General features: G+C 53.5%; 11 protein-coding genes and 1 non-coding gene across 12 annotated transcripts, besides 3 other annotated features; 6 read left to right on the top strand and 6 right to left on the bottom strand.

The window, feature by feature from the left end:
* Window positions 1-627: 627 nt before the first annotated feature.
* EKO05_0001968 (vacuolar ATPase assembly integral membrane protein vma21) lies at window positions 628-1,129 on the bottom strand (the record flags this gene model as incomplete). The annotated part of the gene is made up of 3 exons (XM_038942344.1): window positions 628-761; window positions 829-920; window positions 1,032-1,129. The coding sequence occupies 3 exons, from the start codon at window positions 1,127-1,129 to the stop codon at window positions 628-630; spliced, it is 324 nt and encodes a 107-aa protein (XP_038795431.1).
* Window positions 1,130-1,486: 357 nt separating this feature from the next.
* EKO05_0001967 (DNA helicase) lies at window positions 1,487-5,077 on the top strand (the record flags this gene model as incomplete). Its single annotated transcript, XM_038946825.1, has 1 exon — window positions 1,487-5,077. One exon carries the CDS (start codon window positions 1,487-1,489, stop codon window positions 5,075-5,077), a length of 3,591 nt encoding a protein of 1,196 aa, XP_038795430.1.
* Window positions 1,764-1,803: a tandem repeat.
* Window positions 2,926-2,959: a tandem repeat.
* A 409-nt stretch (window positions 5,078-5,486) lies between the features above and the next one.
* Window positions 5,487-5,505: a tandem repeat.
* Window positions 5,506-6,078: 573 nt separating this feature from the next.
* On the bottom strand, window positions 6,079-6,164 carry EKO05_3t1. Its single transcript has one exon. It is a non-coding gene; the product is annotated as a tRNA-Asp (tRNA).
* Window positions 6,165-6,431: 267 nt separating this feature from the next.
* Window positions 6,432-8,325, bottom strand: EKO05_0001966 (GABA/polyamine transporter; the record flags this gene model as incomplete). Its single annotated transcript, XM_038942383.1, has 4 exons — window positions 6,432-6,852; window positions 6,902-7,742; window positions 7,799-7,999; window positions 8,073-8,325. The coding sequence occupies 4 exons, from the start codon at window positions 8,323-8,325 to the stop codon at window positions 6,432-6,434; spliced, it is 1,716 nt and encodes a 571-aa protein (XP_038795429.1).
* Window positions 8,326-9,269: 944 nt separating this feature from the next.
* Window positions 9,270-10,725, bottom strand: EKO05_0001965 (uncharacterized protein; the record flags this gene model as incomplete). Its single annotated transcript, XM_038942285.1, has 2 exons — window positions 9,270-9,512; window positions 9,565-10,725. The coding sequence occupies 2 exons, from the start codon at window positions 10,723-10,725 to the stop codon at window positions 9,270-9,272; spliced, it is 1,404 nt and encodes a 467-aa protein (XP_038795428.1).
* A 434-nt stretch (window positions 10,726-11,159) lies between these two features.
* Window positions 11,160-11,612, bottom strand: EKO05_0001964 (uncharacterized protein; the record flags this gene model as incomplete). The annotated part of the gene is made up of 2 exons (XM_038942288.1): window positions 11,160-11,257; window positions 11,387-11,612. 2 exons carry the CDS (start codon window positions 11,610-11,612, stop codon window positions 11,160-11,162), a joined length of 324 nt encoding a protein of 107 aa, XP_038795427.1.
* A 1,378-nt stretch (window positions 11,613-12,990) lies between these two features.
* EKO05_0001963 (uncharacterized protein) lies at window positions 12,991-13,481 on the top strand (the record flags this gene model as incomplete). The annotated part of the gene is made up of 2 exons (XM_038942207.1): window positions 12,991-13,125; window positions 13,173-13,481. The coding sequence occupies 2 exons, from the start codon at window positions 12,991-12,993 to the stop codon at window positions 13,479-13,481; spliced, it is 444 nt and encodes a 147-aa protein (XP_038795426.1).
* Window positions 13,482-13,899: 418 nt separating this feature from the next.
* On the bottom strand, window positions 13,900-14,571 carry EKO05_0001962 (ribosomal 40S subunit protein S13; the record flags this gene model as incomplete). The annotated part of the gene is made up of 4 exons (XM_038942364.1): window positions 13,900-14,017; window positions 14,069-14,171; window positions 14,286-14,327; window positions 14,379-14,571. The coding sequence occupies 4 exons, from the start codon at window positions 14,569-14,571 to the stop codon at window positions 13,900-13,902; spliced, it is 456 nt and encodes a 151-aa protein (XP_038795425.1).
* A 1,518-nt stretch (window positions 14,572-16,089) lies between these two features.
* On the top strand, window positions 16,090-17,122 carry EKO05_0001961 (target of Sbf; the record flags this gene model as incomplete). Its single annotated transcript, XM_038942271.2, has 3 exons — window positions 16,090-16,376; window positions 16,423-16,592; window positions 16,650-17,122. The coding sequence occupies 3 exons, from the start codon at window positions 16,090-16,092 to the stop codon at window positions 17,120-17,122; spliced, it is 930 nt and encodes a 309-aa protein (XP_038795424.2).
* A 678-nt stretch (window positions 17,123-17,800) lies between these two features.
* EKO05_0001960 (Peroxisomal membrane protein PAS20) lies at window positions 17,801-19,184 on the top strand (the record flags this gene model as incomplete). Its single annotated transcript, XM_059635811.1, has 3 exons — window positions 17,801-17,864; window positions 17,916-18,374; window positions 18,424-19,184. 3 exons carry the CDS (start codon window positions 17,801-17,803, stop codon window positions 19,182-19,184), a joined length of 1,284 nt encoding a protein of 427 aa, XP_059491794.1.
* Window positions 19,185-19,766: 582 nt separating this feature from the next.
* EKO05_0001959 (N-terminal E2 ubiquitin-conjugating enzyme) lies at window positions 19,767-20,464 on the top strand (the record flags this gene model as incomplete). The annotated part of the gene is made up of 4 exons (XM_038942275.1): window positions 19,767-19,793; window positions 19,864-19,875; window positions 19,963-20,115; window positions 20,198-20,464. 4 exons carry the CDS (start codon window positions 19,767-19,769, stop codon window positions 20,462-20,464), a joined length of 459 nt encoding a protein of 152 aa, XP_038795423.1.
* A 770-nt stretch (window positions 20,465-21,234) lies between these two features.
* EKO05_0001958 (Heat shock protein ssb1) lies at window positions 21,235-24,929 on the top strand (the record flags this gene model as incomplete). The annotated part of the gene is made up of 9 exons (XM_059635810.1): window positions 21,235-21,277; window positions 21,336-21,386; window positions 21,444-21,570; window positions 21,630-21,795; window positions 21,850-22,148; window positions 22,206-22,285; window positions 23,466-23,981; window positions 24,036-24,043; window positions 24,375-24,929. 9 exons carry the CDS (start codon window positions 21,235-21,237, stop codon window positions 24,927-24,929), a joined length of 1,845 nt encoding a protein of 614 aa, XP_059491793.1.
* Window positions 24,930-25,248: the final 319 nt, after the last annotated feature.

The raw sequence follows: 25,248 nt of genomic DNA, 5'->3' as shown, positions 1-25,248 counted from the left end.
ACAGGGGTACATGATGGAGTTTCAGGCGCATACATGCGATGCCATGGGATGATGGGATCAAGAATAGGAATGGGGGAGGAGGAAACCAGTCACTCCTTAGGCGTCCGCGCAGGCTACACGATATTCTTGCATTTGGACATGTGCAACCGCTATGTAGGATGGGTAATGCAGCGTTGTCACTCTTGCTTTTGATGTCTCCAACAGCTATGCAGTAATTTATAATGTAGCGTGTGGTTCTTGCTTTTGATGTCTAAAAGCTATGCAGTAACTTATAATACAGCGTGTTCTTGCTTTGACATGTATAACAGCTATATAATAACTTATAATACAGCGTGTTCTTGCTTTGACATGTGCAACAGCTATATAGTAACTTATAATACAGCGTGTTCTTGCTTTGACATGTCTAACAGCTATGTAGGAATAGCCAAATAAGCTATGCAGCGTGTTGTACTTGCTTTAACACATACAACAGCTATATAGTAATTGGTAATACAGCATGTTGTTCTTGGCCGGAACCAATTCTCTCGTCACGATATTCACCCTCTGGCTGTTCGTGTCCAGGCCTTCCCCCCTACTTGAGCTGTTTTCTCTCCGCACACTCCTTACACCCGCCTGCCAATCAGTGCACTACGACGTCTTCTTCGCCTTCTCGGCTTCTTCCACTTGCTCCGCTTGGTCGTCCATAAAGGCCATGACCACGTACCCGATCAGCACCACGTTGGCCATCAGTGCTGCGAGACCTCCCGCGTACGTTGCGTTGCCTGTAGCTGTTTTTAGTTTTACACCGTGGTGAAGCTGTTCTTCCCCTCACGGCTTGGCTCAACATACCCTTGAAGACGTAGGCGTTTGTGAAGAAGTAGGTGCCGATGGGTAATGTGATCATGGCGAATGTAAAGGACATGAGTTTGAAGATTACAGAGCTGGGGGGGCGTTAGAGCAGTGTTGCGGTATAGTACCATGGATTTTGTTCCTGCGAATACACGTGCGCTGTGATAAAGCCATCAGACTGAAATTGAAAAGAAGGCACTCACGTAGGGACGGCAGGCGAGGTGTTGGACGGCCCCGGTGCGCCCTTGCCATCGTAGTCCAGGCTCGTCTTCTCGTCGTTTACGATTCTTCGCGTCGTCATTTTGTGTGTGTGTGATGTATGGGTTTGGGGTGTTGGACTTCACGTGGAGGCCTTGAGCGCTCTGGAGCCATCAACGTAATGGGCGTGCACTGACCAGCACTTAACGCGCCCCCCGTCGAAAAGCGCGTCTGGGGTTCAACAACGAAACCAACGTTTTGGTGCCTGCCTCGTGCCGTGTTTCTTTCACGCCTTGTGGCTGACTCCTTTCACAAGCTGCATGGCTAGCACGTTGGGCGCTTTGTTTTCACCGCACCTCTCCTCTTGGTGACTTTGGTTGCTAATTCCAGCGCGCCTGTCGATCGCTGCGGCGAACTCTCCCACAACCTCAACGCTACCTCCCTTCGACTCTCACCCAGCATGTACCCGGACGACCCTATAATGTCTTCCTCCCCTCCGCCCGCCGCGCATCGAACGCGCTCGAGCAGTCCAGACAAGCAGGGCACCTACGTCACGCAGCCTACACAGCCTGTGCCTGCCCGCTCGCCATACTTTACGTCTGATGTCACCCAGCCCATGCAACTGCTCACACCCAAAGCGAACCGCACGCTGCCAATCGAACTCGGAATTTCGCCGCAACTGCAAGTTCCACGCTCGTCACCTGGTTTAGAACGCTTCTCCTCGCCCGCCGCACAGTCGCAGTCGCAGTCGCAGATGCAGACGCAGACGCAGACGCAAACACAGAAACAGGGTCCATACGGCTTCAATCGAATGGCTCCACCCGGCACTGCCTTCTTTCCTCCGCAAGCCGTTCGCAAGCCCGTGTTCGACCTGACTTCAGACGATGCGCCTGTCGAGCGCGACCCCGACGAGGACGAGTCGTCGTTCAGATCGAACATCCCGCTCAGCAAGGTGGAGATGGGCAGTCACGCGTCCAAGGTTGACGAGACACCGCCGAAACCGAGCTGGGACCTTTCGGGCTATGCGTACAAAGTCGTCCAGCAGGCGTCACGAAAGCGCGGTGTCGATGAAGTCACGCAGAGCCAAAGTCCACCACCTAAGAAAGCGAAGCCTATGCCTCGACAGGGTGGGCCGAGCCGTGCTGTGCCTGTGGATGTGGATCTGACTGGCGATGATGATCTGCAATTGAAAGACATTCCTGATTTTGACCTGAGAAGGAAGACACAGCGGCTCCAGGTCGTCTTCTCCAACAAGCCCATAAGCGTGCTGTACAAGGCCATTGTCGTCAAGAAGGGCAACTTCGAGGATGCTTCTGCTTTTCTCGCTGACCAGGACTCGGACGATGAGCTGCTCAAGTCGCCGCAGATTGGGGTCGCCCAGCGCAGCACGAGCATCGCGGAGCCGAAGAAGACTGCACAGCGTGGGCTGAAAGCTCCTGTCAAGTCGCTCATGGACAAGTACTCGAAGCAGGCACCGTCTTACAGCACACCGAGTGCAACTGCGAGCCCAGCGACGACAGACGCTGAACAGCCCAAGAAGCGGAGGCTCATACGTGGGAGGCGCAAGCCTGATCCTGAAAGCGACGAAGATGCTATGACGCCGCCTCGACCGCAGAAAAAGGGTGTGAGGCTGCAAACGACAGCGCCTGTGGTGGTGTCTGATGACGAAGACGAAGGGATCATCGCTATCTCAGATAACGACTCGGATGCTGGAGCTAACCCCGACAAGGAGCACAAGTTCAGTGAATCGAGTCTGGTCGACTTCTTCAACACTTGTTCTGTCGAAGCAATGGTCGATCTGTCCGGTCACAAAGAGGAGGACATCAGCAAGCTGCTGGAAGAGCGGCCTTTCAAGTCGCTTGATGCAATCCGCAACATTCACGTGGATGCGAAAGCGGCGCAAGAGCAGGAGAAGGGTAAGAAAAAGGCAAGAAAACCGAGGATCACATTCGGAGCCCGACTTGTCGAGTCCGCTGAAGACATGTGGGATGCGTACTCGACTATTGACTCGGTTGTGAAACAGTGCGAGGGCCTTGGAAAGCCAATGGTGGCCGGCATGGCTCGCTGGGGCATCAACATCTTCGGCGCGTCGACAGATGGCGAGGTGGATGCAGTCACTCTGGATGACAGTAGTGACACCAGTTCAACCCGCGATTCGGGATACTACACGCCAAAGAGCGGTCATGGCAGCGACACCGAGAGCAGCGATCTTCGTAAGACCAGCAGCAAGATGAAGCTTCTGAAGCAGCCGGCTATCATGAACAACGACATAGAGTTGAAGGACTATCAGGTCGTCGGCCTGAACTGGCTGAACCTGCTGTGGCAGAACGGCATCTCGGGCATATTAGCTGACGACATGGGTCTGGGCAAGACCTGTCAGGTCATCGCATTCTTGTCGCACCTTAAAGAGCAAGGGGAGGGGCGGCCAACGCTCATCATCGTGCCCGGATCGACGTTGGAGAATTGGTGTCGTGAGTTCGAGCGCTTCTCGAGCAAAATCAACTTCACTCCGTACTACGGCTCTCAAGCTGAGCGGTTCGAGTCTCAGGACACAATTCGGGACAATATCGAGACTGGGAATTGCGACGTCATCATCACCACCTACGACCTGGCCTACCGGAAAGAAGATAATGTTTTCTTGCGCAAGTGCAAACCACAAATATGCATCTTCGACGAGGGTCACGTTTTGAAGAACGCGAACACTGCGCGCTATAAGAGCCTGATGAGGATAACGCCGAAGTGCAGGATTCTGCTAACAGGCACGCCGCTGCAGAACAGTCTGCAGGAGTTGATGTCCATTCTGGGATTCCTGATGCCAGACGTCTTCTATGACAAGCAGGACGACAGTGTGCAGGAGATGCTGCAGATCCTGTTCAAGCACAAGGCCAAGGTCACTGAGAGCGATTCTCACAGCACCCTGCTTTCGGCACAGCGTGTCCAGCGCGCACGAACTATGCTAACGCCCTTCATACTGCGCCGCAAGAAGGCTCAGGTGCTGAAGCATCTTCCCAAGAAGACTTGCCGTGTCGAATACTGCGACCTTACGGATACGCAAAAGACGCTCTACAACGAGCAGCTGCAGAAACAGCGCAAGATCCTCCTTGACCGCGCCGCTGGTCTCCCCGTCAAAGACCATGCAAACGTCATGATGAAGCTGCGACAAGCAGCCATCCACCCGCTCCTCTTCCGCCACCGGTATACCGACGACAAGATTCGCAAGATGTCCAAGGCATGCTTACGCGAAGACACGTTTGCGGAGTCCAACCCAGAGATCATCTTCGAGGAGCTGCAACTTTACCAGGACTACCAATGCCATCACCTGGCTCTCAAATACCCCTCTGCGCTGAAGAAGTTTGAGCTGAAAGGCCGCGAGTGGATGGACAGCGGTAAGGTCCAGGTCCTGCTTGAGCTGCTGAAGAAGTACAAAGCGAACGGCGACCGGGCGCTAGTATTCTCACAATTCACGAGCGTCATGGATATCCTGGGATGGGTGTTCGACGACCACGATATCCCATTCATGCGCATGGACGGCTCGACCCCGATTGCCGAACGCCAGGGGCTGATGGATGTTTTCCACTCGGACACAAGCATCCCCGTGTTCATGCTGTCTACCAAATCCGGCGGCGCGGGCATCAACCTCGCGTGCGCCAACAAGGTCGTCATCTTCGACAGCAGCTTCAACCCACAAGACGACATCCAGGCCGAGAACCGCGCGCATCGCGTCGGTCAGACGCGCGAGGTCGAGGTTGTCCGGCTGGTCACGAAAGACACGGTCGAAGAGCAGATCTACGCCCTGGGCGTCAGCAAACTCGAGTTGGACAAGATGGTGCAGGGCGAGGAGCAGGACGACGCGGGGACCAACAAGGCGAAGAAAAAGGGCACCGATACCGGGACTGCAACGCCCGCCATCAGCAAGGCCGAGGAGGCGGGCATCAATGCTGTCGAGGCCATGTTGTTGCAGCAGATGAAGACGGCGGGAGAGAGCACGGATGTCAAAGACGCCTTCAGGGATGGGTTGGAGAAGGCTGGGTTGGATCTGAGCGCTGCGTAAACCAATCACGGGTGTGGTGAATGTTGAATTGAACACTGCCGATGTGGCATGTAACAGCATCGAAGCAGTCAAAAGAGCAACACGCATAGCGATGGCGTTTCTTCTTCGTAGACAAGCTAGCAATACCTAAGAAACGGTTCGTTGGACATTCCATCTCTTCTCATCTTGCACCTGCAGCAACAAGACGTGGGGGTTGAGGTGGTCGACCTGATTAGCGCGCAAGAAAGATCTTGATGTTGGCCATCCGCTCGCTCGCCTTCGCCCCCGCCTTCGCCTTCGCGAAACACACTGGACATGTATTCGGCGAGCGAGCATGTAATCTAACGTCACGGTCACGGTTCTTCGGCTTGAACGTCGCCGAACATTTAAAATGCAGAACACAACTCAACCCACGATCTCGATCTCGATCGAGAGAGAGAGAGAGAGAGGTGCTTACTATACCTCTCCCACGCCTCAATCCACCTGACCTCCACCAGGACAGAGATCACGGCAGAAAACACTAGATACGAGTCAAATTCCACCACTACAAAAGGGGCGAGTTGCTCGAGATCCTGCTTGCGGATGGCTCCTTCCTTGTTCCGCGACTTTCGGCTTTTGGGCGGTTGGGCGGTTGGAGTGAAAGGGGTGGTGCAGCCAGGACTGGGCAGTTGGTCATGCTTGGACTCCTTCTCTGCCAGCTGGCATCTGTGGTTCGTGTCAGGAGATGGATGATCTACTGGCAGTACTGTGTGTATGCGGTGCTTGCTGTATTTGGACGCTGGGAATGAGTGTTGTTTTGCTCGGTGCTTGGGTTTTCCAGCGTTGGTCTATGAGGTGTCTGCTCTGCTCTGCTCTAAGGAAGGGAAAAAATGTCGCTCAACCTCACGTTTCCTGGGCTCGACCCATTCATTACGAGACGCACAATAGCTTTGTGCAACTTATTTCTGTTTAGATGACTAGTGCGCGCGCAAAAGACGAAAGTGTTGTGTTCCGTGTAATCGACAAATGCAAAAAAATCGTATCTCTCCGACGGGGAATCGAACCCCGGCCTCCTGCGAGCTGTCTTGAAGATGACAAGCAGAAATACTGACCACTATACTATCGAAGATATCCAACTTAAAGCTGGGAAGAGATGTGATCGATAAGTGAATGAGACTTTAGCTAGTATATATACCAAGATGAAAACAATCTCGTCACTACAAATGCTGTATCCATCAATCGTCGCGTCGTTGGGTCCATAGTGAAAGCTCGGTAGTGGCCCCTCTTCCCTGCCGGCCGAGAGAGGTCCACTTTTTCCGGTCAAATCTCGCCGACTGAAGGTCTTTGCAAGAAACTTGTTCGTTCGCAGCTACTATCTACCCAATTCGAATTTCAATTATTCCCCGTGTCGTGATGGAGGAGACGCTACCTTTTGCAGCTTCTCCGGCATCCCGCTGCCCGACTCGGAAGTAATCGACCGCCGCACGTTCTGACCTTCGAGAATCTCCTGCTCCTCGCCGTGCATCATGTGTGCCACGTTGACCTTCGGCCCCTTGAACCACCTCCGCGCCGACACAACCCACCATATACACACCAGCAACATGGGCACTCCGTACACGACGACTGTCCAGTTCATCACATCCACTGTTAGATCTGCGCCTGTAACGCTGGGGAAGCATAGAACAGGCACCATCAGGATGACGAACGCGGAGGCGACGGTGCCCGTGGGGATCGAGAAGCGTCCGAGGTTCCACGGGCCTGGGCGGAAACGGCTGCCGACGAAGAAGACGCGGATGAAGATTGGAATTGTGAATGCACTGCCTGTGTTAGTATGGCTATCTCCGATGGAGGTATGTCAGAACTTACACAAAAGCTGCTATCGCACCAATCGAAAACAAAGCGCCTATCGCAAGCTCGCCCCCAAAGATGAGCAGCAGGCAAGCAATGCCGACCGCGCAGTTGAGCCAAACAGCGTTGACCGGTGTCTGCGTGTGCTTGTTGACCTGTCTCCAGACATTGCTCAACGGGAAGCAGTCGTCTCGTGCATATGCAAAAGTGACTCGACTTGCAGCGATCATGCACCCCTGGCCCATTGAGAATCCCGCAATAATGGTCAGTGCGAGAATGGCAAGCGTCGTCTTCTCACTCATGCACTGCATCAGATACGCAGCAAAAGGTTGTCCCAGGTCCGAGTTCAATACCCCGTCGATGTCTACGACCGTGTACGCGACCACAAGCTGTAGGAACCATCCGAATATCCCGCCGGTTGCCGAGGTGAGCACGATGGCGCGAGGTGCTGCGAGGTTTGCATTCGAACACTCTTCCGCGAGATGGAATGGGCTATCGTAGCCACTCATGGTCCAGATCACACCGATGAAACTCATCAGTACGGAGATGCCCGGTGGGAAGGATGTGCCTTCGTAGATGGTGCCCCAGACTTCGCGGGAGGGTGTGAACTTGGGGAGACCGCGGTCTTCGCGGTCGGTGCCAGCCGGAATCAAGATGATGACGACGACGAGGGCAATGAAGTTGAACATGGAACCGCCGGAGTTAATTTGCGCGAGCCACCGTGTTGGGAGAGAAGACATGATGGCGTGCAGAATCATAATGAAGACGGTGAGAAGGAATGTCTGGTAATTTGTTGGGACATAGGTCGGATCGCGGATGGAGGCTGCAGCGAGGATCATGGCAGAGATGCCGTAATTGACTATTGCATGATCAGTTTGTTGTTCGATATAGCAAGCTGATAGGATATGTACTGACCGGACGGCGCTGCCGTAACTTGAGAGAGCCAGTTACTCCAGCCTGTAATCCAGGCAGCGAACGGTCCCCAGCCCGAAGGCGCAAGAACTGCGGACGCGTAGTACAGTCCTCCACTTGTCGGCATGGAGCTACACAACTCTGCCATACTGCATGCAACACATTGAATCCCGATCATGGCTATGATCCACCCCCAGGTCATGCCTAGTCAAGTCAGCTCGATAACACTCTAGTTCTCCATCCACATCACTGCAGATAGAGGATCGATCCCACATACCAGCGGTTCCCGCATATCCCATGCCATAGTACAGTGTACTTGCGAAACTCGGCAGCAACCCAAGCACTGCAAAACTCACGCAGAACGTCGTGAACAGACTGAACTCTCTCTTGAATTCACTCTTGTATCCCAACGCCGCCAGCACTTCTTCATCCGCATTGAACTCACGGGATGCGTCGTACGGCACATCACCGCCAGGCAAGACGCTCGTGACCGGTTCGTCGGCGACAGCGCGCTTGTGCGTCGATGACATAGCTGTGCATTCGCGAACTGAACGATGTCGGTGGCTGGCTGAACACAGCGTGGGAGCAACAATGGCCGCCAGGTATGAAGTAGTTAATAACAGATGAATTGCACGGCTGAACAATGAGCGACGTTGGCATTATATCAAGTCCGTTGCCAATCTTCACCCTGGTTTGCCTTACGAACCATGAGCGGGGAACGCAAACTCCGTTCCTCGCAACAGGCGCATGGCGAAGCACGAAACAGTGGTACGCGTGCACGCCTATCTGTCCGTAGTGCTGGGCACAGCGTCAAGCTGCCGCGTTAGTGTTTGAGCAGCGAATGACGAGTGCAGATGGCCTAAGTGCCTATCTCTTTATCAGAGTGATTGGGGTCGCTAGCGTCACTGGGCGTCGATGTGGGGAAGATCGTACGTCGGGGTCACAGGGAACTTGGGTAGATGCTCAGACGCGATCCAAATGCAGCCCTGCAGCCAAATCTGAGTTCATAGACCCAAAACAAAAGGAACGAGTTCTGGTGCCGAGAAGTTGTTCGGCCTCAGTTGTCTGCGACTTCGCTGGCGTACACTGCTGCTATCTTGATACGGAGTTCCTCCGGTATCTACAAGCTAGGCATATTTGACCAGGCTGATTTCGTTCCGCACGGCTGGACCTGCTCAATGAGGAATAGATGCCTCTGCTGCGACGGTCCTGCCCGTGGCTCCGCATTCGACATCCACCTAAGTGCGTGACAGTGGAAAACATATCAAGTACTATGTCACTTGTCCGTCGCTTGGAGCGACAGCGTGAAGGGCGTCAATCGATCGAGGGGTATTGTCACAAGTGCTGCGTCCGTGGAGACCAAGGAGCTCTCATCCGACAGCAATCATGCAGTAGAGATTGCGACGAACGAGTGACGTACGTGTCTTGGTATTCGAATGCAGAACCATTGGAAAAGTAAAGGTTGATGAGTGTCTCAATAGTAGCTGGTGCTAGCAGGATGTGCAGGGAAGGCTCCTGGGGCTGTTCTCTGGTCTTCATCTGCACTGTCGTCCTCCTCACCCTCGAATGCTTCACTAGGATCAGGGGGGGCCCTCATGCGGACAAGGCAATCTTCGTCGAGAGCAGGCACGATCCACATCTTCGTTGTATGATACTCTCGGCCGGAAGGCATGCTTGCTAGCAGTGGCTCCGATGGCGGAACAAGCTGTACACCAACCTGTTTGTCATGAATCAGCTGCAAATCTGAGTATTGTGGCGAGTGTGCTCACTGTGTCATTCATCTTCTCCCACTTCTTCAGTAGCATGTCCACAATGCGACCTTCTTCGAACTTCCCCGCATCGGTACCCCACCCTTCACCTTTCTCGATCTTTCGGTCTTCCTTCTTCTCTTGAAACTCTTTTTTGAGCTTCGAGAACCCAAACGACTTCTTCTCTTGATCTGATCCCAGAGATGCGAATCCTAGCTCTTTGTTCGCGCCGCGCAACCAGGCAATACCTTCACCCGTCTTCCCACTAGCTTCAGAGTCGCAGGCCAAAAAACGACATGCCTTGCCTTTCGCGGTTCTTCGCAAGTCGTCAACGTACTTTACTAGCTCATCACCGACCTTCGAAGACCGACCAAGAATAGCTTGAGCTTTGGCTGCGTGCTCAGAAGAAGCGAGGCACAAGCGGGCGAAAAGGTGTGCGCGCACCTTGGGTATCTCAACACTTCTGAACATCCAATCTTTACTGTCCTTGTTTCTGTCCTCGATCACAACAGCTGGGTATGGGTCGTCCTTCAGCACTGTGATCAGTGTAGCTTCCGCCATGGTGAGCTCAGCCAGCGCACCCATGACAGCTGCCGATATGTCTATCGCCGCGGGCTGAGAATACCATTGGCCTGCCCTGTTTACCAAGTATGTGTGGACCGAATTCGCATCGAGGAAGTGCTTCATGGCAGCTCCAATCGCTATTGAGCGCTGTTCGGGGCTTGGAAGCGTAGCATTGTAAAGGGTGTGCAGTTGCGCCCGAGCTTGCAAGCTGTAGACGTATGCCAGTGTCGACAAGGTGAAGCAGAGCTCGCTCTCCAGACTTTTGAGCTTGACTCGCGCTGACTCGCGACCAGGCATCGAGGTACTAAGGGTTGAGCGCCATTCGACTTCCAGCTCTTTGACGAGAACTAAGTCGATCTCCTCTCCTGCGCAAGGTGCGCCACTTAGCCCAGCATCCAAGGCGAACAAGTAAGGGATGTAGTCATTAAGAGCGGATAATACGGTCGAAAGGTTCGAGGCTTGCGATGAAGGAGGGATGCGCTTGTGCCGTTTCAGGACATCGCGAAGTACGCCTCGCGCTGTTGTTGCGCAGTTCGGTAGCGAAGGATGCGTGCTGCTGTTGAAGTAATCGGTGAACGATATGCTCGAAGTAGTCGGAAGTGTGAAAGGGAAAGGCATATTTTGGAGCGTGGGACGTTGTTATGGACCGATGCAGGTACCCCAACATTGGTGGGGTTCAGAGACGCTAGTCTTGGCCTGCATCATGTTGGCTTGGAATCATCGAAATTGCGCAACCACTTCTTTGCACTGTTAGCAGATGCGTTGTACGGAACCTTCTGACAGCTGGCACACGGCGTCTGGATTGAGTTTTGGTGTAACTGGTCTCAAACCAAATCAAATCATGCATGTTCATCCTCTCTTTGTCTGTCAGGTATATGTACATGTCTGCTTCTGCAGATTGACATGAGCGACCCTCCGGTAATACTGCTTGTCCAACGCCTAGATTCGTATGGTCACGGTTTTTCGCGCTGCGGTTGGGTTTGGCGCATGTCTCTTCCCCCACATTCCACTTGTCTCGCTCTCAGATCCCCGAGTGCCGCTGTTCTGATCATCTAGGCAGCCGGCTTCGACGCAGGCATATCGTTGTAGTTCTGCTGTGCAAACAGGTATCCCTTGACCTTGGCATTCTTCAGGAGCTCAAAGTAGCGCTCTGCAAAGCCTTCGTTAGCCATATTGCACTTTCCGCAGTAGGTCTCCAGTGTCCAAAATGCTGCCATCGCCCTCTGGTAGGAGCATCAGAGCAACAGCAGACGTAGTCATGAGTTCAAAGGCGCCATACCTCGCAGATGCCCACATTTCTCCAAGTGGTTAACTCCCTCCCTCCGGTAGCACTTGCCCATCTCCTCCCTGACTAGCCTTGCCATCATGCTCTGGACCCACTGCTCACGGATAATGGCGTCCTGTGCACCTTTCAAGGCAACATTGTCGTCATAGTCAACACCCTCGAAGTTGGCCGCAACCTTTGGCTTTTTGGCCAGGAACATTGCGGACTCCGGCGTAGGCATTGTGGCGATGGAGCGCGGTGCGGCGTCGGTGTGAAGGTATTCGAGGGGCTCCGAGGAGATTTGTGGGGGTTGGATTGGTCAATTGGCGGCGGCAGTAGCTGGACGTTGTTGCGCTTGCTGTGAGGTTGAGCTTCGAGATCCGCAAGCCGAAGCGCGCTAATCAGCACGTGACCTTAATCAATTATGTTCATGTCCATGTGGATTGGCTTACACCAAACAACAGGTTTAACCCGCCATGCTATGTTATTGACGATTCGATTCTTTCATCCAGCCTGAGCTGCCGGTGAGGAAACCATTCAGTGTTGTTGTCACATCCCATCAGGTTTCTGTGATTACGTTGCCTGCCAAAGTTCCTTCGTTCGATAGTGCATCAGCATCTTGCCGTACTGAGGTGCTCCCGCCTTGATATTTGAACTGCCAGCGCCATGGCTCGAAATAGATCTCGTCGTTGAGATTTTCGAGAGCCCTCAGTCTGCTGTCTCTATCGTGTTGGCAGATGGCGCACAGTCGTTCTAGTCGCCTAGTCTGCAATGGATGTGTTCGACCTTGAGTACAAGGGTGCATCTCTCCCTCAGCAGCCAACGTCCGGTTTGAGTCTTGATTCTCGCACTCCATGTTGTCTGACCTTGAATATACGCTGGAACTGGTCGACATCCCTGAAATGGTCGACATCCTTCGACTCTTCGGGCTTTGTTTCTCCATATGGCTGTCCATTGCTTCTTTGCAGAAGCCAACTGGCGTATCCGAAGACGTCGAATGCCCGCAGTGTAGGAAGATGTAGAGTCGAAAGTAGCACATGTTATTTTAGAGGCTGTAAGTATGGATTATGAATTGTGTGTGAGCCTTTAGGTCATATTTATCCGATGAAATATCTAAATGCGCCGGCTGTAAGTGCTTTGTTTACAATCCATGTAAATAGCTTGTCAAGGCGGTACTCTATGGATAGCAAACAAAGACATACCAGCCACGAGTCTGTTCAGCCTGGTGTCATGATCACACAGAAGTCAGCAGGTGTGAGAAGTGAGTGGCAGAGGCTGATGCCTGCTGATGGCTTACTGCTGCTCCGCTATAATGCTCAATTTAGCTAAATTTAGACTATTTCGATGATGCTAATCAAAACTAGATCTTAATCCACTGCATAGTCGTACGTTGGAGGTTACGCGCTTGGCTCTCATCATGCACGTATTCGTGACTGAGCGGTTGAAGAGTTCCAGGGCGTTCACGTCCGCCACTAGCGCGAACTGCATCAACCTCCGCGTCTCCCATGGTGCAAACACATCACAAATCGCCAGCTAGTCACGAAAAGCAGCTCCAATATCTTTCTGCCACGCGACCGACGCGCCGAGCACAGTCAAACACTCTCCTGTCGCAACATACCATGGCCGAACAAACATCGGACGCGGCGCCGCAAGTCACAGAAGCAGAGCCCACGCCAATCACAAACGGCACCTCTACCGCTGAGGCAGCAGATGTGACAATGGCAGACTCTACAGAGATCCCAGTTAATCTAGAGGTATGTCGTCCAATTCCCATCAGCATCCCTTACTCACTCGCCACCAGCCACAACCCGAAACAACACCTCTACCAGAAGCGCAACCAGCACCTACGCCAGCACCCGTCTCAGCACCTACACCTACACCTGCGCCGGCAGCGCCAGTCTCATCGCGCAACTCACCACACCCAAGTGTGCCACAGCAAGCGCCCACGCAGCCGATACCACACGGCAGTCCGACACGCGTATATCTGAACCAGCATGTTACACCACACTTGCTGGAGGCGATGAAGCACTTGGCTATGAACGAGCCGGAGAAGCCGCTGAAGTTTTTGAGTGAATTTCTGGCTATGAAGAGCGCCGAGATTGAGGGGTGAGGGCTTTTGGTAGAAGAAGCAGCAAGTAGAAAGCATGACGATGGCGCAAATCGAGCTGCGACAGCGATGACTTGTCGTTGCACAGAGGCAGTCTCAGAACATCACTGAGACTATGCTGGAGTGGCACGAAGATGCTCAAGGCAGCAACAGGCTATGGGACAACAGGCACTGCTGCACATGTGCCGAAAGTGAAGGCGCAAAGGTCCAAGACCTCAAGAAAGATACCCAAAATCAGCATCATCACATTTTCAAGATAAAGATTGCACGAGAATATGTTTGAATTGAGGTAATGCTTTTCATTCATTCCAGATCATGACCAGGCTCCCTTTCATGGGTAGTCCGTAAAGCATCCATGCCCGTGAAACTCCGTTTGGATATTTTCTACTTCCACGCCCACTCAAACTACGTCCACACGCGCTTATGCGACAAGGGTAGAGGCGGTGGCGCTCTCGTACCTCCAGGTAGGGGGGAGGGCACCGACGGTCTTGTAGTAGCGGGAGAGACGGTGGATACGGGACTCGATGAGAATGAGGCGGCTGCGCCGTGTTAGTTAAATGCCTTTTCCGCAAAGATAATCGCCAACGTACAACTTGGAGTCCTTGTCCTTGCGGTTGGTGGAAAGGTGCTTGCGGACGGCAACGGCCTTCTTGATAAGCATGTAGAGGTCCTCGGGGATCTCGGGGGCGAGGCCTAATAGCTCCCTGTCAGCTTTGCACTAAACAGAGGCAGTTTTATATAGCGCAACAGATGCACACGGGCAGAGCTGTTGTTGACTTGCGCTTCAACATGGGCAGGCAACCGTACCGTTTGACTTCAAGATACGGAGGATCTTGTTACCAGTGACAACTGTGGACAATTAGCGCTTGCGCAACATAGCTCGGGACGCGCAAAACTTACTCTTGACCTGGGCGATGCCGTGAGAGTCACGAAGGATCTCGCCAATCTGGGAGGGAGTGGCACCCTTCTTTGCGAGCTTGCCGATCTGCTCAACGACCTGCTCGGGAGTGGTCTTCAACCAAGCGGGGGGGTTGCGAGAGTAGGGGACGGCAGAGGCCGATATTCCCTTTCCGTTGCTGTGAAGACGACCCATTTTCGAGGATTTGTACGAGGGGCTGGAGTTAGTACTGGAGTCGAGTTGAGGGCACGAGAGTTGGTTGCGATGTCGAGTGGGCGGAGAAAATTCGCTTAAGCTAGCGTTGACGGGGGTGCAATTGTGCATGGTGGGCGCACGGATGCCCGGACTTTCGGCGCCGCTTCTCCAACAAAATCTTCCAACCGCGCAACTCGAGCACCACAACACATTGACTGGCCTCCATGCGTAGTATGTCTCGGCGCGGTCTGGAGGTTTCGTCTCTGGTTTGACAGCGCAGTGTTTGCACCGGCTATGAGTGTCTTGGCACCGCATAGGGTACGTTTGACCTATTTCAATTCCCCCCCTCACAATGATGATTTCTCGATGCTCTTTCTGGCACCTCTTATATCAGTCCCTTTAAGGACGATGCATTCAACTCGACGATTCTGATACTTTTGCAACTGCACACGCTGTTGTCTTCCAGCCGAAGCACGAACAAGCGCTAATTGCTCAATAGCATCCACAACATCGGTTTACTGATCCTTGGTCACTGTTCTTTGCGTCGTGCATCTTGCTGTTGAAGTCCACGAAGCAGAGAGCTGTAGTCTCAACGTGGGTTAGGTTATCGCTTGGTGTGCTGTAAGCCTTAAAGGTAAGCGCGATGTGCTCGACACTGCGGCAACACTCTGTTTTCCTCTGCTATGCGACTGCCTCGAGCTGAAGCATATCATACGAGCGCCACGCGCAGCAGTTCAGCGCTAGAGTTCGCGTTTTCCTACGGCCAAAAGCTTTTGCCCAGCCTCGTTTTGTTCTCGCACCTGCACACTAGTTTCTGTATCACATCGCTTTACGAACACATATAGCTCACTTCGACTATGAAACCTCTTGTGTATTTCATAACCCTTTTATCTCTTGCGCACGGCAAGACCGCCGGTCAGCTCTGTAGCGGCACGGCTGAGCGTTCGTCAGATGGGAATTGGTACTGTTCTGAAGTCCTGGCCATCACATACAACAATATCAGTCAGCCAGGCGCATATAACCGCACTACCTACGTGGACCCTAGTACTGGAATATGCGGCCATGAGACAATACGATATCCAGCCACTGGGCCACTAACGCCGTTGTTCGGAGAGGTGGCTGTATCTGTCAAACAGATCGATGCACGGCATTAACGGGCTATAGGTGTCGATACACCTGCGCGGTCCCATGAACGTCTCTCAGCTTGCCGTGTACCAGGTACCTAGCGAAGCCTTCAAGATGCGAAAGCGAAGCACTGTACCATTCTACAACCATCGGCGAGCACTGAAGCAACGGCATCATGAGACGGCGGAGAGCCACCGCTTTGAGGGTAAACACCAAACATTACCACTTGACAAGCTGACATGGTCAACCACCATCAACTGCAGCTCTTTGTCCACTGTTACTTCAACGGTATTTGTAACAAACTGCGAAGCAAACACACCAAGCAGTACCCCAGCAGCCACATCATACACCACTTATGTTGGGACCCCGTTGCCGTGTCTTCCTACGCCGGACATGCGGCCTTCGACTACCGAAGCTTTGGATCCCACAACGTCAAGTTTCGATTGTGAGTGTCGCAGTCGTACGACAATCACCAAAGACCTCGAGCGTCATCCCATGGCTACGTTGGGGTCCGGGCCAGGGCACCCTTCAACCCCAATCATAGACAAAGCCGAAGTTCACAAAAGAGCTGCAGCTTGGGATCGTATTGCATACTACTCGTCGGCAGCGCCAGCTCAAGCAACGGGGCTCTCGTTCCTTGCGAACCTGGGAGATCCACAGAAGTCTGGTACCTTTGACTAGTAGGCACGTTCCTCGATGCCTTGATTACACACTGACCGGCAATAGTGCATTTGGCAACTCACTGAGCTTTGTTACTCCCGCTAGCAACAGGGTCGCATCCGAGAGCGAAGCTTTCGCTGGCACGCTTGATACGTCCGAGTACGAGATCGCAGTCTTCTCTGACAAGGAGTGCGATGTCGATTGTCCGTACTGGAGACCGAATGCTACATCACATTGTGCGTGCCAGCCTCGCAAGTTTTCTCGCAAGCTGAGACACGTTAACAATCTCGTAGACGGTTGGGCTGGCTCTTCAAAAGCTTTCTTCATCGAGTTTCAAATGGACCACTATCAGAACCGCGGTACGGACCAAGGCCTGATCTCCGACGCACCAGCATGGTGGTTTCTTAACGCGGCCATTCCCCGCATCCTCCAGTATGGCAATGATCGCAACAACATACCCTGCTCTTGCTGGTCGACAGGTTGCGGAGAGTTTGACGCCTTCGAAGTCCTCGGGAACGGAGAGGAAAGGGCCAAGAGCACCCTGCACCGGCAAGGGAACTTGGAAGGAGGTGATTCGAACTATTTCAAGAGGCCTGTTGGTAGAAGTTTGAAGTTCGCAGTGGTGTGGCACTACCCACACATGACTGCAACGGTGCTAGATGAAGACTACGACTTCCCAGAGGCATTGACCGAAGACGAGATAGAGAGCCTGATAGCATACGATCCGGACAGCTGGGTGCACTCGATGTTTCCTGTAGGCGACTGAGGAAGAAGTTACATGTTCGGCGGCTGTCACCTGTTTGCAAAGTAGCATAAGTATACAGCTGCATTTGAGTTGGAGAAAAAGTTGCTTGGTGTGTAGTGCGTCGCGAAGCCAAGATGACCGTTGTTGAACTTGATAGGGAGGCAGACGTCGCACAGCAGAGACCGACTTCAATTCGTTATCGCGCTGTACGGAGCGCCCGATGTGTAGAGACGCTCCGAATCGCGGAGGGTTTGTGCAGGCGGGTGGTGTGAGCGTAGGGTGGCGATGACTCGCGCAGCATGTGCTTGCCCAAGAGTCAAGACAGTGCCCGAGACCGAGGCAAGATTGCCGTCGGTCTGTGGAAGACTTGCCGCATCCCACGCGATCACGACCACATGATCGCACGCTTCCGCACGACACTCACGCCTCTCCCCAGTCACTTCTTGATACCCTACCCTTGGATTCTTTTTGCAGCGTGCGGTTCCATTCACAGGGGTCACCAGACCACATCACCAGCCACTACGCACCCAAGCGAACCCCGCAAACTCGCTTCGACCGACCGGAACCGCATCTCGCAGCCTTTGACGCCTTTGACGCCTTTGACGTCGGCGCGACATCCGACCTCGACGCTATCAGCAGCGCACTCCATCGCGACAACCGGCCTGTGGACGAGCGTGCGGTAACGAAAGGCCCTTGGATATGTCTGCCCCGTCACCGCCAAAGCCGTGGGAAACAAGTGGAGGCGCAACCAGTGCCTCGGTTGGTGAGTCGCCGGAGACTCTGCCTGCGCCGATCGCATCTAACAGAGCAGCAGGTCTCGCAGGGTCGAGTAGCAGCACAACAACATCAGCCGCACCGTCGGCGGGCGCACCTCCACCACTGCCATCAGTACCAGATTCGCTCGGCGCGGTCGCAAACAGAAACGCTTCGACGTACTCCAACATGAACAGGGGCTACGGCGCCTCGCCCTACAGCAGCTATGGCGGCGGCTACAGCTCGCCGTACTCGAGCTTCGGTGGCATGGGCTCGATGGGCTCAATGTACGGCGGTGGATACGGTGGCATGTATGGTGGCATGAACGGCATGGGAATGGGCGGCATGTACGGCGGCATGGGCATGCCCGGCGACCCGAACAACCCGCAGAGTCTCACGCAGTCGTTCAGCCAGAGCACGCAGGCAACATTCCAGCTGATCGAGAACATTGTCGGCGCATTCGGAGGCTTTGCGCAGATGCTGCAGAGCACGTACATGGCCACACATTCCTCCTTCTTCGGTGCGTACGGACTCGTAGTTGCGACTGAGCAGAACTGACATCCGTATAGCCATGGTCTCAGTCGCCGAGCAGTTTGGCAACCTACGACAGACACTCGGCTCCGTACTGGGCATCTACACAGTCATGCGATGGATACGGACGGCGATTGCGAAACTCACAGGGCGGCCTCTACCAGCGGATGCGATGGGATTGACACCTGCAGGCTTCGCTGCGTTTACAGGAAAGTTGCCTGACGGCTCGCCAGCGCCCCCGAAACCCTCGAAGAAGCCCTTCTTCTTCTTCATCGCCGCTGTCTTCGGTCTGCCGTATCTGATGGGCAAGCTGATCAAGGCCCTCGCACGGTCGCAAGAGGAGGCAGAGAAGCGACGCATGCTGGAGAATCCACAGGCTGCAGAGACTGTCGATCCGAATAAGCTCGAGTTCTGCCGTGCGCTGTACGACTTTACACCGGACTCGAACATGTCTGGCATGGACTTGTCAATCAAGAAGGGCGACATGGTTGCGGTGTTGAGCAAGAGCGATCCTATGGGTAATGCATCAGAGTGGTGGAGATGTCGCTCGAGAGACGGAAGAATGGGATACCTTCCCGGTATCTATTTGGAGACGATTCAGCGCAAGCAGCCTGCTCAGATCACAAGCGGAAGTCAGAGTGGCAGTCCAGCAGGCAGCAGAGCACAGACCATGACAAGCAGCAGCGCCCCGAGCCGGACTGCTACCATGACTGGGGAATCAGTCGAGGGGCCAAAGGTCGAAGGCAAGGCTGGCGATATGGGAGTAGAGAGCTTTCAAAAAGGAGCCTTCTACTCGTAGTTCTTTTAGCGTTGTTTTCTCCAGAATTCCCTTCTTTTGTACAGTGCAATGTTCAGTCGCAAATACAGCGCATGTATCTTATATCGGAGTTTTGGTCGTGTTAGGTGTACATCGTGGGCTGGAAAAAGCGACGCAAGGCGTATGGTTTTCGGCTCGATTAGAAATATTACTCTACGTGAAAGAATGCACAACTCTTTCTACTCAATAAACTACAATGCTATGACATACTCGCCAAGCCGGCTCGTGTATGAACGGCTAGGGCGGTGGTTCCTCACGCGTGGGTCGAGCTCAAGCTTTCGCAACACGTTACGAGCTGCTCAGACACGGCCTTCTCGACGACTACTTTGCTTCTCCAACTCTCTCCAAACTTGTTTTTAGAGAAACTCCCAACCTGAGCCATTTGTGGTTCTGCGCTCGGTCAGAAAGCGTTTGCTCTGCCCCTCCCCCACCTCAGCCAGCACCAGCTGCCTTGTATACGGACAGCGACCAGTCGCAAACACTCAAACGCAACCCTAGCCAGCATCGACTGTCTTCGGGCTGCCGGTGTGACTGTGCCTCTAGTCGTTCCACAACACTACCACAATGTTTGCAACTAGGCGGTTAGGCAAGGTAAGACCTGCAGTCAACGGAAGCCTCGAGAGCTTCCCCGACCTACAGTTCACGGTTGACATGTACACAGGAGTTGACAAAGGTGCGTCAATCTAGGCAGCTGCATTACGACCTTTTAATCACCATCCATACGACCGTATTCCTTTCGCATGCTGACTGCTTGCTCTAGATGCAAGGGCAGCTCCCGCCCGGGATAACACTCATAAAAGCAGACAATCTCGAGAGCTGGCTCGTGGATCTTCAAGTGCTTGACGCGAACCCCATTTATGCGGGCGAGACATACAGACTCAAGTTCACCTTTAGCCAGAATTATCCCATCGAGGTGCGCTCTCACCCTTCACCCTTCATAGATCTCCACAAGCTCCCCAACAGCTGCTTTCGCCCAGTAGCTAACCCTGTCTCAGGCCCCCGAAGTAGTGTTCGTAAAAGACGAGTCGCACCCGATACCCTGGCACCCACACATCTACACCAACGGCATCATCTGCCTCGACCTGCTTGACAAGCAAGGTTGGAGCCCTGTGCACAATGTGGAAAGCGTGTGTGTCAGTCTGCAAAGCATGCTCACAAGCAACACGAAGAAGGAAAGGCCACCGGGAGATGACAACTTCGTCAGGTACAACACGCAGAGACCGAGGGACTTGAGCTTTGTCTTCCACGATAATCAGGTCTAAGTGCTGTGTGATCGTAGAAGAAAGCATGTCATGAGGGTGTATGGCGTTAGTTTGTTTTGAGGTCGCGAAGACCAAGGCGTAATTCCTACGGCTACATGAGCTTGGAGACCCAATATTATACCCAGCAACGAGCAATACATTCTTTGGCGATCCACACAATTGCTGTTCGCATGTCGAGTCCACAGGTCGACGTGGAGCACTATGGTTTTATGTGAATCGACCGGCCGTACGAAACCCATCAAAACGACTGTCAGTCTCTCCGGCACACGAACTCACGCACTGCAGGAAAGCCCGTCTACAAGCCAACAATCCTTGATAACATAGGAAGTATTTAATGCTATTCTCCTAACCATTGCAACCTGTAAAGACGTTTAGAGACTTCGGCTACTTCACCCAAATCTGAAGAGCAGTAACAGTTACGCTGAAAGTTTCCAGCTATACTGCTTCAGGGGCTGCCGCTGAGACAATGTAGCCGGATCTTTCTGCATGCGAGAGACGGACAACCTGTTCAACACTCGGCAGAAAAGTATGGGTCCCAATTCGCCTCGGTTGCTACTGTTCCCTATCGATAGGCCTGCAATCGGCGAATCAATTTTGCGGTTTTGCACGCTTGAAGTCTTGGCTTCGCGGCCAAAGCGCTATGCTGCGGGCGAGCACCACAATTTTTCATTCTATAAGCGTGTGTGAAAAGCTCCCACCGCCTCCCACCTCCCTCCACCACTCCTCTCTCCCAAAAGTTTTTCAGGTCGTTCCTGTAAAATATATCCAATATGAGCGACGAAGTCTACGAGGGTGCCATTGGCATCGATCTTGGTGCGCACACTCGCAATGTCGAATATTACCCCACAATGACCTGCTAACTTTTCTGAAGGCACAACTTACTCTTGCGTTGCCAACTACGAGGGCACCAATGTCGAGATCAGTATGCGCCCACCTCTCTGAGTCCACCATGACCGCCGTCTAACGACTTTTCCCATAGTTGCCAACGAGCAGGGTAGCTTCACCACCCCCTCGTTCGTCTCGTTCACCAGCGAGGAGCGTCTCATTGGTGAGGCAGCCAAGAACCAGGCTGCTATGAACCCTGAGAACACCGTCTTCGACGTCAAGTGAGTATTTTTTTTTGCCTGCGAAACGTCGCTCGAGATGAAATCGCTGACCTTTTCAGGCGTCTCATTGGTCGCCGTTTCGACGACGAGACCGTCAAGAAGGACATCCAGTCATGGCCTTTCAAGGTCATCGCCGCTGGCGACTCCCCTATGGTCCAGGTCGAGTACCTGGGCGAGACCAAGCAGTTCTCCCCCCAGGAGATCTCCGCCATGGTCCTCGTCAAGGTACGATCTACGCGCGAACGAATTTGGAGGGGCACCCACTAATACAATCAACAGATGAAGGAGGTTGCTGAGACCAAGCTCGGCAAGAAGGTCGAGAAGGCCGTCATCACCGTCCCCGCCTACTTCAACGACAACCAGCGTCAGGCTACCAAGGACGCCGGTGCCATTGCTGGTCTCAACGTTCTCCGTATCATCAACGAGCCTACCGCTGCCGCTATCGCTTACGGTCTCGGCTCCGGAAAGTCCGAGAAGGAGAGGAACGTCCTCATCTACGATCTCGGTGGTGGTACTTTCGATGTCTCCCTTCTGCACATCCAGGGTGGTGTCTTCACCGTTAAGGCTACTGCTGGAGAGTACGTGCTCCCCAACCCTTCACAAACTGATACGCAGTGACTAACGTATTCTTCAAGCACACATTTGGGTGGCTCCGACTTTGACACTGCCCTTCTTGAACACTTCAAGAAGGAGTTCCTCAAGCGCCACAAGAAAGGTAAGTCTTTCTTTCTTTATCAACTCAGAGGGTGCAACTTCCTATCATGTCCTGCAACTGCTTCGTAAGTATGGCAAGGCCTATGAAAAGGCCTTGCCGCCCACATTCTGGTCCTGCATCCAACCTCCAAGGATGCATTCCTGCTCGGCGTTGCCTGGAGTTGCCTCTCGCACCCAAGCTATCACAACCCTCAGTTCGATGCTGTCTTCTCTACCGAGGATGTCTTCGTGTCCACCTCCAATACTGCCGGATCCTTATTCTCTGCCGGTCTTCTGGCTGTCATTCAGACTGGTCCTCCTTCGCTTGCGTGGTTTGCATCCGTCAGCCTCGACATCGATCAAGATCAAGACCAAATGCCCTACAACTCCTGGGGTCTCTACCTTCATGTCTTCGTCAAAAAGGGCTTTTACCACTCCTTTATTGCGGTTCTGCGACTGCCTCACAATTCGGTCTTCGCGGCCGGTTCAAGGATTACCGCCTCATGCATGCAGGCTCACGATATCCTTAAAGCCATTGACGATGGTTTTGTCCTCGGCCACAACATCATCCTGGCTCACTGTCCTATCTCTCAACCTGCCAACCAGCCTTGCTTTCGGGCACTCTATCTTGCTCTTGAAGCTGCACTCAGCCATTTCTTAGTGTATGGTGTCTACAACCAAGAATAATGGACACCTCGGCGACAATTCAATTTGGGATTGCGAGGAACTGCCTTGGGGTGGGCTATGTACTCACAGCCCACTTCTTGAGCATATTGATGGTCTGGACCTCACGTCTGAGGAGCTTAATGCCATCGCTGAAAAGAGGCGAATTCAAACGAACGCCAGACTCCGAGCCTAGGCCAAAGCCGACACTGCCGCAAAGAGGGCCAACCCTACACCAGAGTTTGCTGCCCAGCGCACCAAGTTCAACAAGGCCCGGTACAAGGACAAGAAGAAGCAGCGCGATGTAGCCGTCGCAAACAGCTCTCACCGCTGTGACCTTTACGAGAAGGACTACACCAGTGCAGGAGAGCTTGACAGCCATCGCAAGATACCTGTGCATCTTCGCCGAGTCGCCCGTGGTGAAAGGACTTTTCATATGCACCCTCTGGAGTTTCATACCCTAACAAGACCCGCTATGATCGATACTGTTCAAATCAGAAGCACATTGACAATGGAAACTAACCAAGCAACCATCGTAGACATCTCCAGCGACCCTCGCGCTCTCCGCCGTCTCCGAACTGCTTGCGAGCGTGCCAAGCGTACTCTCTCCAACGCTACCCAGACCACTGTCGAGATCGATTCGCTGTTCGACGGTGAGGACTTCAACGCCAACATCACCCGTGCTCGTTTCGAGGACCTGAACCAGAAGGCTTTTGCCGGAACCCTCGAGCCCGTTGGCCAGGTTCTCAAGGATGCCGCGATCGACAAGAGCAAGGTTGACGAGATCGTCCTTGTTGGTGGTTCCACTCGTATCCCCAAGATCCAGAAGCTCCTCAGCGACTTCTTCGGTGGCAAGAAGCTCGAGAAGAGCATCAACCCCGATGAGGCTGTTGCCTACGGTGCCGCCGTCCAGGCTGGTATCCTCTCCGGAAAGGCCACCTCTGCCGAGACTGCTGACCTCCTGCTTCTCGATGTCGTTCCCCTCTCCCTCGGTGTCGCCATGGAGGGTAACATCTTCGCTCCCGTTGTTCCCCGTGGTAACACAGTTCCTACTAGTATGTGATCTCTGGTCCCCACTTTTCCCACTGTATTCACTAACCAACTTATAGTCAAGAAGGTGAGATCCCCCCACTGCCCTGAGCTACTCCCGATTTTCTGCCAAATTTCCAATCAGGCAAAATCTAATTCCCGATTTTTGCATTCTGGACGATGGTCTGGCACCTCGAGTTCCTTCTCGATCCATCTTGAGATCATCCATTTCTGGCAATCGGAACTTGCGATTTTCTCATCCTGGGTTCAGAGTTGGTATTTCGAGTGCCTCTAGGTCCCAGGTTGCAGTTCTCAAATTTGGAGTGACGGGATCTGAGGTCCTCCGAATTTTGACCTCCCCTCCACCCTTCCCGCTCCCACAACCACCCTGAGAGGTACCTATGCTAACGAGAACACAGAGGACATTTACTACAGTTGCCGACAACCAACAGACCGTCCAGTTCCCCGTCTTCCAGGGTGAGCGTGTCAACTGCGAGGACAACACCTCTCTCGGAGAGTTCACCCTCGCTCCCATCCCTCCCATGAAGGCTGGTGATGCCGTTCTCGAGGTTGTCTTCGAGGTCGACGTCAACGGTATCCTCAAGGTCACCGCCACCGAGAAGACCTCCGGCCGCAGCGCAAACATCACCATCTCCAACGCTGTTGGTAAGCTCTCGTCCACCGACATCGAGAACATGATCAACGACGCCGCCAAGTTCAAGAGCTCCGACGAGGCTTTCTCCAAGAAGTTCGAGGGCAGGCAACAGCTCGAGTCCTACATCTCCCGTGTTGAGGAGATGGTCTCGGACCCCACTACTGCCATCCGCCTCAAGCGCGGCCAGAAGGAGAAGATCGAGTCTGCTCTCTCTGATGCTATGGCCCAACTCGAGATTGAAGACTCCACCGCCGAGGACCTTAAGAAGAAGGAGCTTGCGCTCAAGCGCGTCGTTACCAAGGCCTTCTCCACCCGATAAGCGTGGACGCTTTAATGACAGGGATGTCGGGCCAGGCTGGCCGCAGATGCAAGTGGGCATATACCCAGACTGCCCACTGCCTCGTGCGCTAGCGCTGCGAACGGAGTTTCAATGTTTGTGCGGCATTTAACGATAGACTTGGTGTGTTTGGTTCTACCTCCTTTCCCTTTCCTGCGGTTCTCTTCGGCATTTATGGGAGGTGGGGAGCCGCAAAGCAAAAAAAGTATCTTATGTACTTGTCATGACGATGCCCTGACGACTGATGCATGTCTTGCGAAAATGATGCATGCCGGGCGGAAAGATACAGTCGAGAGCGGAA

The sequence above is a fragment of the Ascochyta rabiei genome, chromosome 3, assembly GCF_004011695.2.
Source record: "Ascochyta rabiei chromosome 3, complete sequence".
NCBI classification, from domain to species: domain Eukaryota; kingdom Fungi; phylum Ascomycota; class Dothideomycetes; order Pleosporales; family Didymellaceae; genus Ascochyta; species Ascochyta rabiei.
Note: the sequence above shows the minus strand (reverse complement) of the source record. Positions and strands in the feature narration are given on the sequence as shown.